The sequence below is a fragment of the Gopherus evgoodei genome, chromosome 1, assembly GCF_007399415.2.
Source record: "Gopherus evgoodei ecotype Sinaloan lineage chromosome 1, rGopEvg1_v1.p, whole genome shotgun sequence".
NCBI lineage: Eukaryota > Metazoa > Chordata > Testudines > Testudinidae > Gopherus > Gopherus evgoodei.
In genome coordinates this window covers 39613678-39631660 of record NC_044322.1, presented here as the reverse complement: position 1 = coordinate 39631660, position 17983 = coordinate 39613678, and the positions used below count along the sequence as shown (strand labels likewise).

The 17983-nt window shown below is 39.3% G+C and overlaps 1 protein-coding gene across 1 annotated transcript in view; it reads left to right on the top strand.

Moving 5' to 3' along the window:
• Positions 1–17140, top strand: part of MTMR6 (myotubularin related protein 6) — a 36511-nt gene extending 19371 nt beyond the window's left edge. Inside the window, exons 8-14 of the mRNA XM_030562251.1 lie at positions 2096–2205; positions 6591–6716; positions 7589–7638; positions 9298–9498; positions 10511–10645; positions 10732–10858; positions 12407–17140. Of these exons, the coding sequence (XP_030418111.1) occupies positions 2096–2205; positions 6591–6716; positions 7589–7638; positions 9298–9498; positions 10511–10645; positions 10732–10858; positions 12407–12667 (1010 nt within the window). The 3' untranslated portion in view covers positions 12668–17140. The remainder of the gene's footprint in view (positions 1–2095; positions 2206–6590; positions 6717–7588; positions 7639–9297; positions 9499–10510; positions 10646–10731; positions 10859–12406) is intronic.
• The last annotated feature ends 843 nt before the right edge of the window (positions 17141–17983 follow it).

The following is a 17983-nucleotide window of genomic DNA, read 5'->3' as shown; positions in this document are numbered from 1 at the left end:
TGATTTACTTGATCTGGTTCAAGCCAGACTGGTTGCTTGGCAGTCAGTGTAATGTGTGTGATTCAAAGTGAATTACAGGCAAAAAGCTATTACCATCTTATGATTACTTGATGTCTTAAGTCCTGTTTCTTGTAGACTGACAATTGTCCACATCACAGAAAATAAATAGCCCTTCATGTTCAACAGCAATGAAGCACCCATGTTGATACTCTCAGAAGGCGGGAGAAATTAGAATGATTGAAGGTGAACTACCCACTCCTATTAATTTCCCTCCCCCACTGCCACCAGTATCACATCTGAGGTACATTAGTGAGGCAATATGGAGGAACTTACAGTAAGTAAGCAGCAGCACATCTGTTCTGCAGATACACAGAGGGCCTCACTGTTCAAGGTCGTCAGTTCATTGCATATACAAGCACTACATTTACTTTATTATTTAAAGAAAGTGATTAACTGGAGTAATCATTTATAACTCATTTATAACTGTTCAATATTTACTCCCCAGGTAAATATTTTTGATAGGCTGTTGGGATTGTAGCATGTTTATCTTGTACTGTCCTTCTTCTGTTAAATTAGGTAGCTCTTCAAACTGGCCACCACTAATCCCATTTCCTTGAATGTTGTCATTACATTTTGACCACACTGATGACTTAGTATAGTAACTCCCCACTTAATGTCCTCTGGCTTAATGTTGTTTCAATCTTACGTCCCTGCTCAGTTACAGAACATGCTCTGTTTAAAGTTGTGCAGTGTTTCGCTATAATGCTTTGTCCACAGCTGGCAGCCCCCCTCAGCTCCCCTACGCCCCTCCCGCCCACTGGCAGACCGCGCAGATCTGCGCCTTCCCCTTCCTCCCCCCGTCTCCTGCCCGCTGCAGCCAACTGGCTTGAGGCGTTCGGGGGGAGGAGCGAGGACTCAGTGCCCAGTCTCCCCCCCACCCCTGCCCAGATCCCACAAACCAGGTGATTGCCATGGCCGGGAGGGAAGGGGGAGACTGTGCGCCATGTTCTCGCTCCTCCCCTGCCTGCTGCCTGCAGCTATCAGCTGGCTTGCAGTGTTCAGGAGGCAGGGGAGAGAGGGGGAGCCTGCACACCATGTCCTCACTCTTCCCCCCCCTGCCTCCTGAATGCTGCAAGCCAGTTAATTGCTGTGGGCAGGAGGCAGGGGAGGGAGGGGGAGGAGCAAGGATGTGATGTGCGTAGTAAAGGGGGGGAAGAGGAGGTGGGTTAAGGGTGGGGGCTTGGGAGAGCGGGAGGCATGGGCTGGCTGAGGGTTGAGCCCCCCCCGCCCTAGTGCTTGCAGAGTAGGGGAAGCTGCTGCTGCGCAACTTGCTTCTCCTAGCCTACAGCACCTTCAGCCTCCTTGCCTGCCTCATTGTCTCCAGTGCCAATGGGCTGTGCCTGTGTGGGTTAAGGTGGGGGCACCTCCCAACTATAATACTGTACTATATTGTATGGCAAAAAAAAGGTTTCCGAGGAACCTAACCTAACCCCCCTATTTACATTCATTCTTATGGGGAAATTGGATTCGCTTAACATCATTTCACTTAGTCGCATTTTTCAGGAACATAACTACAACGTTAAGTGAAAGCAGCAAAGAATCCTGTGGCACCTTATAGACTAACAGACATTTTGGAGCATGAGCTTTCGTGGGTGAATACCCACTTCCTCAGATACATGTCATCAGATGCATGCATCTGAGGAAGTGGGTATTCACCCACGAAAGCTCATGCTCCAAAACATCTGTTAGTCTATAAGGTACCACAGGATTCTTTGCTGCTTTTACAGATCCAGACTAACATGGCTACCCCTCTGATACTTAACGTTAAGTGAGGAGTTACTGTATCTCTTCACTTCTGTAACTCGTGATCAGATACCTGCAAGATCTATATTAGCTGAAGGGTTTTATTTATTACTCATGTTTGCGTTTCTGAAACATTAGGAATCTGACACTTTTACCAAAAGAGGAGAATAAGTCAAATAGATTTTTAAGCTTGGAGGAATATCAGCCTATCCTGTATTTTATTTTATTTTTCTCCACCTAGAGAGCTACAGCTCCATAGAAAGTTCTAACACCCTTTTTCTTTCTATTTCAGTCAGTGGTACAAAAGCTTTGTCTATCAACAGTTTCTTGTCTGGTTTGGAGAACTCTGGCTGGCTGCGTCATATCAAAGCTGTATTGGATGCTGCTATCTTCTTAGCCAAAGTAATTCATATGCCCCTTCTTTCTCTGGGGGAAGAGATGGTGATTGATGACAGCAGAACCATTCTGTCAGGTGTAAACTGGGGATGGTGGCTGCTGCTATAATCTCAGTGGTTGATGTTTTGCTTCATTATTAATCTTAGTTATGTTAGAAATAACTACACACCAAGTACATCAGCATGCAAACAGAACATGTTTCTGTATATTTAGACAGAACAGATGTGCCTCCTAATATTTTAGGTTTCTTTGAAGGCTGCCCACCTACCAGTGTGAAGAAAGGATGTTAGGTTACCCAAGTTTTGTGCTATGTAGCCATAGTTTAGAGATCACCTGACCTGTAAATATATGAATATGGGGATGGAGGAAGCTAAATGTTCTGAGTGTTCCACATAGCAGGGGACCTGTCCCACAACTCTAACTTTACTTCTTTCTTTATTTTTTCGTTCAAGTCTTTTCAGAATCAAATCAGCCAGTTCCTACTCAGAGTCCCCCCCAACATACTCTGATACACAGCTATCAAAGAACTGCATTGGCGCTGACCTATAGGGATAGGGTAAGCAACTTTTTTAAATTACATGGCGTGGTTTGCAGTTTTAAAACAGCTATTTTTGTTATATCTCTTGAGATATAAAATCTCTGCAAATCCACATCATGTAATAATAAAATCAGGGTGGATTTGATTTAAATCAATTTGATTTAAATCATGATTTAAATTACTCGTCAGGAAGACTCAATTTAATAGTGGATTTCTACATAAAAATGCATTCTTGTTGGTTGTTATAACCTTAATACGTTTTCTTCACAACACAGAGATAGATACATGTTTCAATTTTAATAGGTACACACTATACATTTTTAAAGTGATTTATTTTGAAAACTTTTCAGATTAGTTTTATAGCTATATCAGAAAGTGAATCATTGTTTGGTTATTTCATTTATCAAAGGTAATTGAAGCAGATAGTTCACCTCCCAATTACTTCATAAATATCTCCAATTCAACAGGTTAATCATTAATATTTGGTGTATTTTCTTGCTATGCTGTATTAGGAGGAGAACATCACCAGACAGACATTTAAATTGTTTTATTTAACTAAAACAACAGTGTTATGTATTCTGGATTTTTTTCTTCAACAGCAAACATAATATTTTAACAAAGCAAGCATATGAATTTTTGAATTTAGTTAAACATTCAAGCTTTTTAAAATCTGGTTTGTTTTTGCTAAAATTGTTTTTAACTAAAATAGTTAAATATTTGAAAAAAAATTGAGTGTGTCAGCTAGGTCAACATGAGAAACTTGATGTTGGCTTCTGCAGCTAATTCAGTCATCTTCACCTTCATTTTTCTGTCCATAATCTGGGGGAAAAACAAAACAAAACAAAACAAGCTTTCCTGCTTTTTTGGGTCCCAAATGATTTCTCAGTTTGGAATGAATTAGTTCATATTTTTTGATCAAAATGAGAATTCAACAATAGTCCAGAAGGAAGACAGGCAGTCCTTAAGAAAGAAGCATGAAATAAAAAAGTTTACCAACCTGAAGATCCCACATGTTCAGACATGTTCCCTTCATCATCTTCAATGCAGCTTCCTCCTGAGAAGGAACATTTCTCATGATGTTATTTCATTCGGGCAACCAGGCCTTGCATTTCTTTGTTGCACTGTTTGGATTTTGCACGCATGTCTGTCTTTCCCACAGGTAGAGGAACTTCATTAAAATGTTCCCACACTGGGTCTCTTTTACGGCCTGCTGCCATTATAGGTTTTTCCTTCTAGTGAGAGAATGGTATGGTAGATCTCAAATCAATGAAGTCTACACTCGGAAAGACCTCAAGACTTCTGGAATATGCTGCTCAAACAGTTTCACTTTTGTTTCTGCTGCCTGTCCCTCCCTTCTCACATTTATCTCAAGACTTCTCCTTGTCCAAACCTATTCCGCCCCCAAGAATCTTCTATTCATTGATCTTTTTAAAACTTTGCACTTTTAGAGAGAAGTAAGGGATTGACTCAGCGTACGCAGATTTGCAGAGGGACAATAGGGTTGATGTCTTATTTCTCACTTCTATATATTATTTATTTAAAAACATTTTTGCTGTTAACAAGCATGTTATCTCTGGATACCAAAGCCACAGTTTGAGAACTGCAAAACTAAGCATCTCTAGTGGTATCTTCTAGACTGAGCACTGAGTCCCATTGGGTAGATAGAAAGATTAACCTAAATAATCTATACAGAAGCCCCTGGAACCTCATGAGATTGGGCCCCTAATCTATGAACTATTGGAACTAATTTACAAAACTTTTCTTAAACATTACATGAATGTATTGTCTCATATTATAATGTTTCTTAATTAAAACTATCTTTAGATAGGTGTATTCTTCAAAAAGCATTTTATCAAAAAAACCAATTTAAATAAAAAAATCCGTTATTTTTTTTAAATTGATTTTTATCCACCCTGATTAAAACCCTGACTCGTTCCTAGGCTGCCACAAGTGATGTTCTGTGATAACTGTCACAGAACAACTTGTGTTAGGGTGACACTGGAGTAGATAGCTGATTGAGTGTGACTTCAGGGGACCTGAATTAGTGAGCAGGGAAAGGGTAGGTCGAAGTGGTTGTATGCCGAGTGCCCTTGTTTGTTAGAACAAATCTGCATGTACGCTGCTCTCTTTGCATCTAAATATTTGCAGGTCACATTTTAAGAGGGGTATCAAGCTGTAAGTAGGGATGTCAGTGTGTTGGGGCTCTTAATGTACCTGGTGCTTTTCTGAGGTGTTTATGCCTTGCAGCGTTTCTCACCTTGAGGCACTCTTTACAGTATACTGTTGTGTCTCTTATCTGCTAAATCTAACATGCATGACTTCATCTATAAATGAATTCACTGTGTGTGTACTTGTTTTTGGCATTTTGGAAACATATATTTATACTGTGGGATACTGCTGATTGAGCTCTGTGAAAAAAGATGTCTCAGTGCATGTGAATCTGGCACAATCACACATACACCTCTACCCCGATATAATGCGACCCAGTATAACAGGGGTTGGCAACCTTTCAGAAGTGGTCTGCCGAGTGTTCATTTATTAACTCTAATTTAAGGTTTCACGTGCCAGTAATAATTTAAATGTTTTTAGAAGGTCTCTTTCTATAAGTCTGTAATATACAACTAAACTATTGTTGTATGTGAAGTAAATAAGGTTTTTAAAATATTTAAGAAGCTTCATTTAAAATTAAATTAAAATGCAGAGCCCCCTAGACCAGTGGTCAGGACCTGGGCAGTGTGAGTGCCACTGAAAATCAGTTTGCGTGCCACAGGTTGCCTACCCCTCCAATATAACATGAATTCGGATATAACACGGTAAAGCAGTGCTCCAGGGGGGTGGGGCTGCGCACTCTGGGGGATCAAAGTAAGTTCGGTATAATGCGGTTTCACCTATAACGCGGTAAGATTTTTTGGCTCCCGAAGACAGCATTATATCAGGGTAGAGGTGCACATGAGGCTCATAAAAAGTAGAAAATTCCTGCCTCAAAACTTTCTACTAGCTGAAGTAGTGCCTGAGGCGATTTAGAGGTTAGAATCCTGGCATATCTCTTAAATGTGACCTGCAAATGATTAGATGAATGAGGCATACATTCCTATTTGACTGAGGGCTAGGCCACGCTAGAAGTGTTACAGCGGTGCAGATGTATCACCTTTTGTGAAGACTCTCTATGCAAATGGGAGAGAGCTCTCCTGTTGGCATAATAAAACCACCTCCACGAGACATGGTGGTTTATGGCAGCAGGAGAAGGTTTCCCATTGACATAGTATTGTCCACACTGGCAATTATATTGATGTAACTTACATCACTCGAGGGGGATGGGGGTGGCTTATTCATACCCCTGAGCGACATAAGTTATACTGACATAACTTGTAGTGTAGTCAGTCCCGGAGTCCAAGCTACTTGCTCCACATGCTTCCGTATTCTTGAGGGGTGAGTAGACCGAGGTTTTAATTAAAAGAAAAAAGAAATGCCAAGTAGTCCTTATTTGCTTTGGATTTTTGGGATGTGTAGTCAGGCTTTTTCCTAGCAGTCCATGGAGACTGTAGATGCTTCTGGTTACTTTAACTTCTTGGAAGTGGTGGAAGGTGGAAAATAAAATGACAGGCCACCTTAGTAGTTCTTGTCCCTTCAATGGGCAAGCAGGAAACTGGATCTTGTGATCTTTATGGGGAGCATTATAGCATTGCGAAGGGGAGATCCCAGTTTTCACTGATTGCAGCACATTTTCACACATACAATAATTTCTGTGTGTATTGCCGGATGAGTTTTGAGTGATGCCCTTAAATATAGGTTATACCATGAACTTACCTCTTTTTGGAAAACACATTACTAGACTTTGTTTTCCACTTTACAGGCAATAGCAGTTGAAAATGCAACTGTGCTAGTTCATTGCTCTGATGGCTGGGACAGGACTTCCCAAGTTTGTTCCCTTGGATCTCTCTTGTTGGATTCGCATTATAGAACAATCAAAGGCTTCATGGTAAGCATCTACTCATATAACTAGATGGTTCTTTTTGTTCTTACACGCTAAATCGAAGAGTCCTAAGCATGCAGTGTAACAGCATAAACGAATGCCTTTTGTAAAAAAACAAAACCAAACCAAAAATGACTAGATTGATGCACAGAAATCTTGCAGTTCTTTTCCATATAGTTTAATGTATTTCTAAAGGAGAGCTGTATACCCTTAATCAAAACAGTCAGTGAGCAGCAAAGTGTGTATTTAAAGTAATTATGTATTGAATCTATCTGAAGTACCTGGTATTGGCCACTAGTAGGCAGGATGCCAGTCTGATGTGATGGGGCAGTCCCTACATTCTTAACGTTGCCAAGATTTTATTATTACAAAATGTACTAAATTACATTTTACTCTGATACTGTTATGTATTATAAATTAAAACTATTGTTGATGAATTACATATGGTAATAGATTCATCTTGCATTTTTGTTCACCTACTCACTAATTTGCAAACATCAGCTATTAACAATGTTTCCCAGTCATTTATGTGAATTGAGGCTCTTTTTTCACTCTGAAAAGTGGAGTTGGTTTAACATAGCCACTATAATGATTATCAGGCAGACAGTTGAGTGGCTTAACAATGAAACTTTTTAAAAAATATAAACAAAGTTTTCAGAGTTGTTACAAATATATTAGTTCGGCTGTCCTTTAAGAGGGTCCTTGAAGGTATTGAAGACTATGCCAAGAAACCAAAAGAAAAGCAAAGTGGTGTAAGGTGCAGTAACACACAGTGAATAAATTCAAATAAAAACGAAACATATAGATAGATCTATCAGGATAAATGCACAGATCTAGAAGTTCATAATTTCTTTACATCTGATGCCTCTCTCTTCTAGGTTTTGATAGAGAAGGACTGGATCTCCTTTGGACACAAATTTTCTGACAGGTACACAACATTTTTCAGCTAAAGTAGAATTTTACAGATTTGCCAGTTAGTGCAAAGGTATCACACAGTCAATTGAGTTGTAAATATGCTACTAAACAGGGTTCAGTATTCTGCATCAATATTTTATGGAACCTCTAATACTTAAATTAACTACTGCTGCAGTGTTGCTAGGATTCTGTGACTCTGAGTAAGCCAGCTCTGCAACAGGCTGTGTGTTTTGTTACCTGATGCTTATTCAAATGCCCATGGGATAATTGTTTCCATATCGCAAATATAAACTTCAAGGCTACCAAGAATTGGATGACAATAGAGAGAACAGATAAAAGTTAGCAAGTGAGGCTCCTATGGGTGTCCATGACTGTGGTATCCTCACTTTTGTTGCCCTGGAACTGTGAATCCTGCAGTAATTGGGCATCTAACTCATTGAGCTTGATGGCTTGGAGCTGCCTGTGTGTGTTTAGAGACTGCAGCACTGATTCATCACTTTTCTTCAGCCATTCAGAATATATGAAACTGAATTGTGTTGTAGGCTAAGGAAGCTGCTGAGTTTGTTACAATGTATTTTTTTCTTGAAAAATACATTATTGAATTTGAAAATACCACTTAAATGATTGCTGTTAACTGTCAGATGTTCGATTGATAAGCTCCATATACATTTAATTTATTATTGGCTCTGTGATATTTCCAATTCTTTTTGGCCTTTTTTTTTTTTGTTCTTGGTGTTTTGGAGCAAAGTCCTGCTAGCTGTGATAGTTCACATAGTAAACCTGTGGTATGGCTACACTGCATCTGGGAGTGGGCCTCCCAACCGAGGTCCACTGACTTGTGCTAGTGGGGCCTGTGCTAGCACACTAAATATAGCTGCATAGATGGTGCTTTGACATTGTAACTTGTGGGGCTTCAAAGCATGAGCTTCAGCTCACCTACCCCCAGGCTTCAGAGCCCAAGCCGCAATGTGAGAGCACCATCTACATAGCTATTTTTAGTATACTAGCATGGGCCCCCCCTTGCAGAAGTCACTGGACCTGGACTGGGATTCTCACTCCTAGATGCAGTGCAGGCATACCCTATCTGCTCTGACAAAGACGATGGGGAATCTACCAATTATTTCATGTTGGTAGATTCTGAATGTGCAGTACTGAGGCCTATCACAATACCAGATGTTAAAGAGCTACTTAACTAGCCTTCTGTTGTATATTATTCACTACAAATATAATTGTATGTCCATAATGTGATGCTGAAAACTCAGGATGAAGAGGAAGTATTATCTCAACATGGATTTAGAAGCCAAATTTGACACCATTTTTCCTCTAAAACCAGGTGATTTACTCTTGAGCTGCATAAACTGAGCCCATTAATTAAATTAAAAAATGAAAACAAAATTGTCTTTTGTGGATCTGCTATTCTAGCCAGGTAGGTCCATGAAACATGGTGTTTTGTCCTGGAGTGCCCTTCCACATCATGACTTATTTGGGGTGGAGCTGCCCTACAGGTCTTAAATATGTATCTTATTGAAATGAATGTATTTCCTGTATTGTATTGTCCAGTCAAAATAAATGCAGAAGATTTTGTCAATTTTTTTTGTTTGTTTTTTAAAGCTTATTCACATTTAAAAACAATTTCTGGATTTCCCTGATGTCTTTGTGAAACTTTTTGTAGATGTGGCCAATTGGATGGTGACCCAAAGGAAATCTCTCCAGTGTTCACTCAGTTTTTAGAAGGTGTGTGGCATCTCACAGAGCAGTTTCCACAAGCCTTTGAATACAATGAAGCTTTTCTCCTTCAGATCCATGAACACGTCCATTCATGCCAATTTGGAAACTTCCTTGGAAACTGCCAAAAAGAGCGAGAAGAACTAAAGTAAGCTGACTTATTGCAGATGTTCTTCATTTACTCCAGTAAACTAAGAACTTGTATAAATCTTCAGCTGGGACTCTCAATAAAAGCAACTAGGCATGATCTGTATTGGGGAAAGAGTAGCTGAACTGCACTGGAAAGCAGCAATGATTCTCACATGTCTGATACTAAAGACCCTCTTTCTGATTTTGAAAGGAAAAAACATATACACTCATTTCATAAAGGAAAAAATCAAGGCATTTTTAGACCCAACCCCAGCTTCTTTTTCAAAAATGATTTAAGTTAATGAGGGGTAAAAACTTAAGTCTGATCCCATTCTCCTTCTATTTCAGAATTATTCCTCCTTGTACATTTATTACTATTTTGTCCACTAATCTGAAGTGTCCAAGTTCCCCCCCGCTGAGTCATTTCTTGAAACTATGCAAAGCATTGTTTCCTAAAGCACTGTTTAGCTCTAAACCCGATAATAAAATTAATATTTTTGTTTATTCCTGGGGTATGGCTAAAACTGAGGTATAGGTGGTGTGGAGCTCAAGATGTATGACAAAAGGACTGGAGAGAGGTCCAAGGAGCCTTATATTAAGTCTTCTTTTAAAAGAGGGGAAGATTAACCCTGTAATGATACATCTTGTTACTATAAGTCTCATAGAGAATATGGTGGTGGCTTAAATAATCAGTTTCAGATTTATTACCTATATTGTATACAATAAGTTAAATGTTACCAAAGTGGTTGGTGATGTGAGAACTGTTTCAGAAATTCCATTATCTCAAGAATATTTATTCGGTGCTTGGCTGCCCGGGTGAAAGGGAGTTTTATAAATTCATGAGATGGACAGATAGAAGAACTGGGTAGTCTGTCTCATTCTAAATTCATGACTGCATTTTGGGCAATTGTGGAGGTGAAAAGCAACAGTCTAGTTTGGATTTATTGTTTTGACTGAGGTGAACTGTAAGACTGAGCTAGTATTACTGCTTTTCACCCAGTGTCTTGATGTTCATTTCTGCTTACCTTAAGATTGAAAGAGAGAACTTATTCCTTATGGCCATTCCTTCTGGATGAACAGAAGAAGTATCTTAATCCTCTATACAATCGAGATTTTTCTCAGAAACTTGTCCTCTTGGAGCCTAACACAGCATCCTTCAATTTTAAGTAAGTTTCATTAGGTACATTATATTTGCTTCACTTCTGTTGTTAGACTAGCTTGTTAAAACAGTTTTGTGTTTTGGTGCACACAGGTTTTGGAGAAATATGTACCATCAGTTTGACCGAACTATGCACCCCAGGCAGTCTGTATTTAATCTCATCATGACCATGAGTGAACAAAATAAACAACTGGAGAAAGACTTTAAAGAACTTGAAGCTGTGAGTATTGTAAAATAAGAAATAAACTTACTCTGAGATCTAAGTTCATTTTCATAATCTTTTAACAATGAAACTTATAGCCTTAAGTGCTGTGGCATATAATATGTGTAGCTTTTTTAAAGTAAAGTTTAGTTTGCATTGATTTTGTTGTGTGTCTGGCATTGGGTAGTCATACAAGGTTACGTAGGCTCCAAACATTTTGCTTTTAAACTGAAATCATTCTGTCCTCCTGTTGTATTATGGATTGTCCTTTGGTAGCAGGAAAAGCTTCACATCAGAAGAGCAGTTCATTTGATACTGGTTAAATTCTCTCCCAGATAGAGAGATACTGTGTGACTAATCACCCATCCTTAAAATTGTGCATCCTTTCTCTATAATATCAACCAAGGAGGACAGAAATCTTTTAATTGTTAATATGGCACAGGTGCCTTTCCTTCCTCCTCTCTCCACCATTCTCTCTTGATCTTCCAACTGGGTAATCTAACTCATACTCAGCCCCTGCCTTTTGTTGGTCCTTTTCTTCTTTAGTTCCACCATTACTGTAACCTGAAGATCGGGGAGTTGGGGTGGGAGGGAGGATGTCTCTTCAAAATATGACTGGGATTTGTAAGGACTATAATAGATCCAACTGGAGATGGGTCAGCCTACCACAGGCCACAACATGCTCACAGTGTGACCACCACCAGGTCGCATTTTGTGCAGCCCTTTAAATTGGTATCTGGCAAGTCTAATGTAGCTAAGTGTTGTCACTTATTCTAGTACAAACTTGTGAAGCAGGATTTAGAGTCGATTGATTTTTTTTTTAAGTTATATTTTATTAAACTTTTTTATAGTGATCAATTAAGATGCTGAAAATGTGAAATTAAAATATCATTAACCATCCAAAGTTCTCAATGGAACAAATCAGTGTTGCTATTTGTAGCAAAAATCTTGGAATGCCAAATTGGAGTTTCTCTCCTATGTATGATACTTTGGAAAGCAAAGATTTTTAATATAAGGATTGTTAGGCTAATCCTGTCATAATGTGTCAGATCCAGATTAAGTAATCTGAAAACCTCCTCTTTAAAACCTATAATTTAATCTAAAATCTGATATTCTAAGACATAATCTCAAATATCTTATATGTCCTAACGTCTTGATTGTTTTTTAGTAATTAACCACAGTTGCATGGAAATTCGCAACTGAATCTTGACCCATTTTAATTTATTATACTCTGCTTTGAAAGGGAGTGTTTTGGCTTCCTGATGTGGCCAGATTCTTGAGTTGAATGTTGAAAAATGGTTTGTTTCATTACAGTTTTTGTTATACATTTAGCAGGATTTTTACGCAATCGGCGTCTCTAACCACTTTGAAAATTCCACTCTGCATAGCTGGGAGTTGGTATACTGTTATGATACTGCTCAAAAGGCCAAACCAACCAGTCAGGACGTGGCTTTGGGCAAGTGTGTTGAAAGTTGTCTAATTAGCTTGGCTTTTGATTTTGATTTTTATCCCAGGTAATGATGGGTACTAGAAACAATAATTTTAATAGATCCTGTTATATTTCAGAAAATGAAGCAAAGAAACAGACAATCAGAAGAACTCCTCACTAAGGAACCATTGCAGTCTGTCCATCCTGCTTCACCAGCACTTAAAACTTCTCCGTGCTTTAAGAAGGAGCAGTCTTTGTTACCAATGAAAGACTCCATTCGGACTATAGAGGGCAGCAACACAGCAGACAATCGCTACAGTGAATACATGGAGGAGTTGTCAAAAGCTGAGCCTGCTGTTGTCAGCTTGGAGTATGGAGTGGCAAGGATGACCTGTTAGTGAAACATTGAACAGTGCTTCTTTTTTCTAGACTGACTGAAATACAAGACAGATTATTGTGAGGATGGGCTATTGCTGCATGACCAAAATCTGATTTGTATAATAGTGAGCTCTGTTACTGTAGAATAGAACAGCATGCTAATTGTTAATTAAAGTGTTTGTTGTTCTCTTGAGAAATAATTCAATTTAGCTGTATTTAAGGAAAAAAACATTGGGGCATTCAATGATCCTTAGTGACTTAACCAATGAAGGAGTGGTTTGTTTGGATTTAACAAGTCATAGTTTGCTCTAGAGTGAGTAAAACAGTGACATTACTTTAAGATATGTGCATGGCAGCCAAACGCAAATGATCTTTCAGAACTAATTTTAGCTGGGCAGGAAAAACTTGACAAACATTCTATTTTAGAAACAAGTTATGTGTATATGTAGCATACAGTATAAATATGTATACTCCTATTTAATTTTGTCTCTCACTGCTAACTCTTGGTGTTTTAAGTGCCATGAAAAAGTACAGTATATTTCAAACTATAAATAGCTGGCCTTAAATTTGTCAAATCAATTGCCTTCTTGTCCTAGACTATTGCAGCCTGTAACATGATTCTGTTTACATTTGTATTTGCTTGAATTGTTCTTGCTCCTTAAAATGGGATCAGATTTATGAAATGTAAAAAAAGCCTAAACAGTTATGCTATCAGCAAATGAAGCTATAAGAATGTTGAATCTTACGCTGAAAATTATTCTTATTTCCTATTCCTTTGTTTAAAATTATAATTGGCAAAATTTTGTCAACCTAGAGGATTAATGGACTGACAGCATAATTGAAACTGATTCATGTGTACAGTTTTTAAAATGTTGAATTGTGGCAAGATTTGTAACTTGGGCACCAGTGCAAAGGATTAAAAATTTGGAGAGGTTTTATTAAACTAGCACATTGCTAATAACTGAACAATGGTCATGTTCTCTTCAGGCTGTTTAGCTATTAGACCTGCAATGGAGTTTGCAACTGCATCAGATTCTCTGGGTTACAGTGGCAGAAGGGAAAGTTCTAGGAGCAGCACTTAGTGATTTGCATAGTTTTCAAACAAAATTGCTGATTTTTAACAGAATTCTAACATAGAATCATAGCACTGGCAGGGACCTCGAGAGGTCATCTAGTCCCCTTCACTCATGGCTGGACTAAGTATTATCAAGACCATCCTCTCAGGAGAAATCTGTATTTCATGAGAAATCGAGGTATTTTTGTAGTAAATTAGTTTTTCATTTCAATAAGTTTCAGTTTTTAGTGAGGGTCCCCTTTAATGAGACTAACTTTGCAAGACGACACAATCCCACTTACCTGAATCTGCAGGTGGTCAGTTTTGGATGATTGTGGGGGGGAGCCAAAAGACTGCTGTTGGCCCTGGAGTAGGGAGCACAGGAGAAAGTACCAGATTTACAAACCAGCTGGCTTTAAAAGGGTCATGGCATTTGAAGTACAGTCCCTTCGAAGCCACTTACTTTGGAAAGCCACTTAACTTCATCTAGAATATACAAGCCTTGGGACATAATTGTACTTTAGTTAACAGGAAGGCTTGGTAAGAAGGAATGTACTGTTTCTCACAGAGGTAAAATAAAATGTGTCCCTAGATTGCCTTTCATGTTAACTTCCACTGAATTAAGAGGCTTTCCCTGGGTCTCTTGTTGTTTGCAACATTTTCTCAGTTGTTTCTATTGCCTGGGTCAGGAGGGGAATTAGGTTTGAAAAGGGTAGTAGAAGAAATGTGAGTGCCAGTTCTTAAGTAGAGGTATAAACATTACAAGCCAAGGTATTAAACTCCCTAGGGGTCTAGGTGGCATAGTAGGTTAATGCCACTGGCTTTGTACTTCTGGGTTCAAATCCCTTTTGGCTATAAGTGAAAATGAGTTTAGTCTCATTCTAATTCCTAAAGTGTGTCTCATTAAAATTGCCAGCACACCACACACAGCTTGCCACAATTGGCAGTCTCTCTCTGCCCCAAATGAGATCCAGGACTGTAATAAACAGGGCAATGCAGGTCATGATCAAATAGCATTGGCAAAGCTGTCTGGGAAAAATGACAGTGTTTGCCTGCATCTAGCCGGTGTATAAAAAAGCTGCCCATTTCACTCACCACATTACAAAACTTGGTGTGTAAATGAATGTTTGTCAGAATCTTTTTATCACTCAAACACCTTTCTGATGTCCATCACTTTTCAGTAAAAGAGGGGAGGGGAACATCCTTCTATATAAACAGTAAGACTGCACAGTTTTTGCTTTTCAGCCATTGGTTGAGTTTGTTTGCTGCAAACCTGTAAGACGCCAATGTGCAAAGGAAGGCTTTTGTGCCTTACCGGCCAGCCCCATTTGCTATGTCATCTTGGACTTGTAGTTTCCCATTACGGATGATCTCTGGTATTAACCTTGTTTCTTAGTACAGTCACAAAACAAAGACTTAAAAAATAACCAAGGTAGGTGTATCACTTTGTACTGTTTGTCTTTACTTTAAGCTTTTTTGCTGGCGTGCCACGTATGTTGCTTTTCATTGTTATTGCTTAGAGGTAACAGACTCTATAAAGTTTGTAGTTTACTAAACTCGTCTGTTTTGCAAAACATTGTGGGATGATATTTTTTACTCAGGATGTGTACTGATATGGCTGTCCTGGAGCAAACCTGTTTCCTTTTGGTGATGCTAAAATCAGCCTGTTACTAATTCTTCTTGGCCTCTTGTCAAAGGGGCACCTTTTGGAACAGAAGGAATCAGTAGGTCCCACTGTATTTTAGATCTTGGGGTAGACCTCTTAAGTCAGCCTTGAAATATAATTAAAAATTACATGGTCAAGCACAAAATCTGCTTGACTACTCTCTTGGTGAAGACTAATCTTTTACTTTCCTGTCCAAAACAAAAATTACTCTTGATGAATAGAATTTTATTAGGCTGTTTTGAACAGAAGCTTCTTGCTCACCCCAGATAGCCCTTTTGAAAACCTGCCAGTTCAGCCTCCAGAGTCACCAGTTGAAGAAGCCCGGGGAGGGAGGCAGCTGTCTCTTACTTCATTCACGAGGTAGATTTATGCCTAAAGCACATGTGACCTGGGATGAAGTAAGCTCCAGCATAAACCTTGGCACTACTCCCGTGAGCTAGCCAGTTAGCCTGGTGGGGCCATGCAGTGTCCTTCAGGAAGGTTAGAGAAGAAATTAAGGGAACTGGTGATATGAAGAGCTGTGACAGAAGTTTTCCAGGAGGAGCAGGGGAAAGGATTTTAATTCTACTACCTTACTGTATTCAAGAGGGTGGGCCTTTCTGTTGCTAGTAGAAATGCTGCTCCAACAGGATATGCTCATAATACACTTCAGGATAGAGAGCTCTGGATTTCTCCTTTTTTGATCTCTGGTCCTGTGGGTTGGTGCATAGACCATTTCAGCATGCACACTTTAACTTTTGTCTCAGGTACTGTAAGGGTGATCTGGCAGGTCCTGCTTCATCTGTCATGGAGCAACTGCAGCTGGAGTCTGTTGTCAAGGTTGTGTTCCGATTTGGGAAGTTAATAAGGATTTTAGATCTTCTAAGAAGTGGGGTGTTTTTTTTTCTTCTTTTTTTGGGGGGGGTATCATACTTCGGCTGTGTAGAATAATGGTAGATAAACTGAGTATGACTGAACTGTAGTGTCCTTTTTCTGTTACTCAGAAATTTGACTTTGAAAATCTGTGAAGGAAATGCTTTCTGTCATGAGACATTGGGTTTAATTTTAAAGTGGCCTTGGGTGGAAGGTGTAGTTGTACGAAAAGAGCTTTTTTTATGGGAGTGGAAGTTAATTATAGTGACTCTGTCCTTTTTATTACCATTTTCAATATCCAACTGTTCTGTTTTGTAGGACAACTGCCAAATCAGCATACTAAGAAATTAAGCAACGCTGAGCTGAGCTTGTGCAATTTTCACACACGTCCAATTACTAGTGACCTAAATCTAGGGGGGAAACAGCCTGAAGTCTAGCGTGTCCATTTACAAAATAAAATACGCAAAAGCAGACCTTCCACCAAGCTGCCCATCCCTGGATTTTCCATAGAACAGTCATCCTAATGTAAATAACTGTTTCAGATGAAAGATTAAAATTAAAGCAGAAGATAAGCTATTGCTTTAACTGCACAGAATAATACATAGTAGAAAGTAATTGTAAGGAATGGCTATTATGTATCCTTTCTGTAGCAGTTTTAAAAGGCTTTTATATCACACTCTCACAGAGGTACACATCTGTAAAGCTCTGAGATAACTCATTACTCTGACACTGGTACATTCTAACAACTGTGCATCCATTATAGACTTAACAAAAGACCCCACAGCTGTCTTATCAAGAGAGGGAATGAGGCCAAGACACCACTGCTTATCCACTATCCCCTTATGAAAAGTGCGATACATAATCTGAAGAAATTCCATGTATTTGTGGGGTGGTGGTGGTATGGGTTTTTTTTTTGGGGGGGTGGGGGTAAGTGAATGCTTGTGGAAAGTATGGGGCTGGCCCTAATGAATGATGAAGGCCTCACTCCACAGAACAAGTATAGCATAGGTAGTAGAGCTACCTCTGGAAGATAAACCCATGGGGGTTCTATTAAATTATTCAGATTCTTATTTTCAAAGTGGATAGTTGCTCACTCTAATGTTAACTTGTCTAAAGCTCGGTAACAGTCCGAGTGCTTATTCAGGTTGTGCTCAGGGCTTTAAGGATCTTCTATGCAGTCCATTCAGATCTGCACAAATGGAAGACAATGGACCAAGTGTGGTCTCTTTTGTACTTTATTCCAGCTTTCAGGGCTAGGTCCTGGCGTTTTGCAGAATCCCGCTGTGACCCATAATATGACTAGGAAAGGAGGGAGGAGAGTGCTGCCCAAAGCATAACTTACTGCAGTGCTTGGTATTTGTGTATCATTCAAGCACAGTGGGCATCCCAGTACCTGAGGGCCTGGCACAAGGACCCGGAAACACTGCAGTTATGCACTCTAGCACTCTTAATGCCTTGTCTAAATGCACAGTTGCACTGATTCAAACTGTTTGGACACTTTAACATGCTTGAGCCTGGCTTTATCTTTGTAGTTTTCCCTGTTCAAATACCATCTACACATACAATTGCACCAGTTTAGTTAAATCGGTGTAACATCACCACTTCAGGCAAATCCATGACACTTTTGTGTATAGACCAGACCTAAGTAAAGAGGCTTGACCAGGGCACTCATTATGCCCTCTAGCTACATAGTGAGGGAGCAGGAAAATGTGAGCAAGGGATGGCACTACTTAAATATCCACCACAACCTGTAGCCCAGGGATG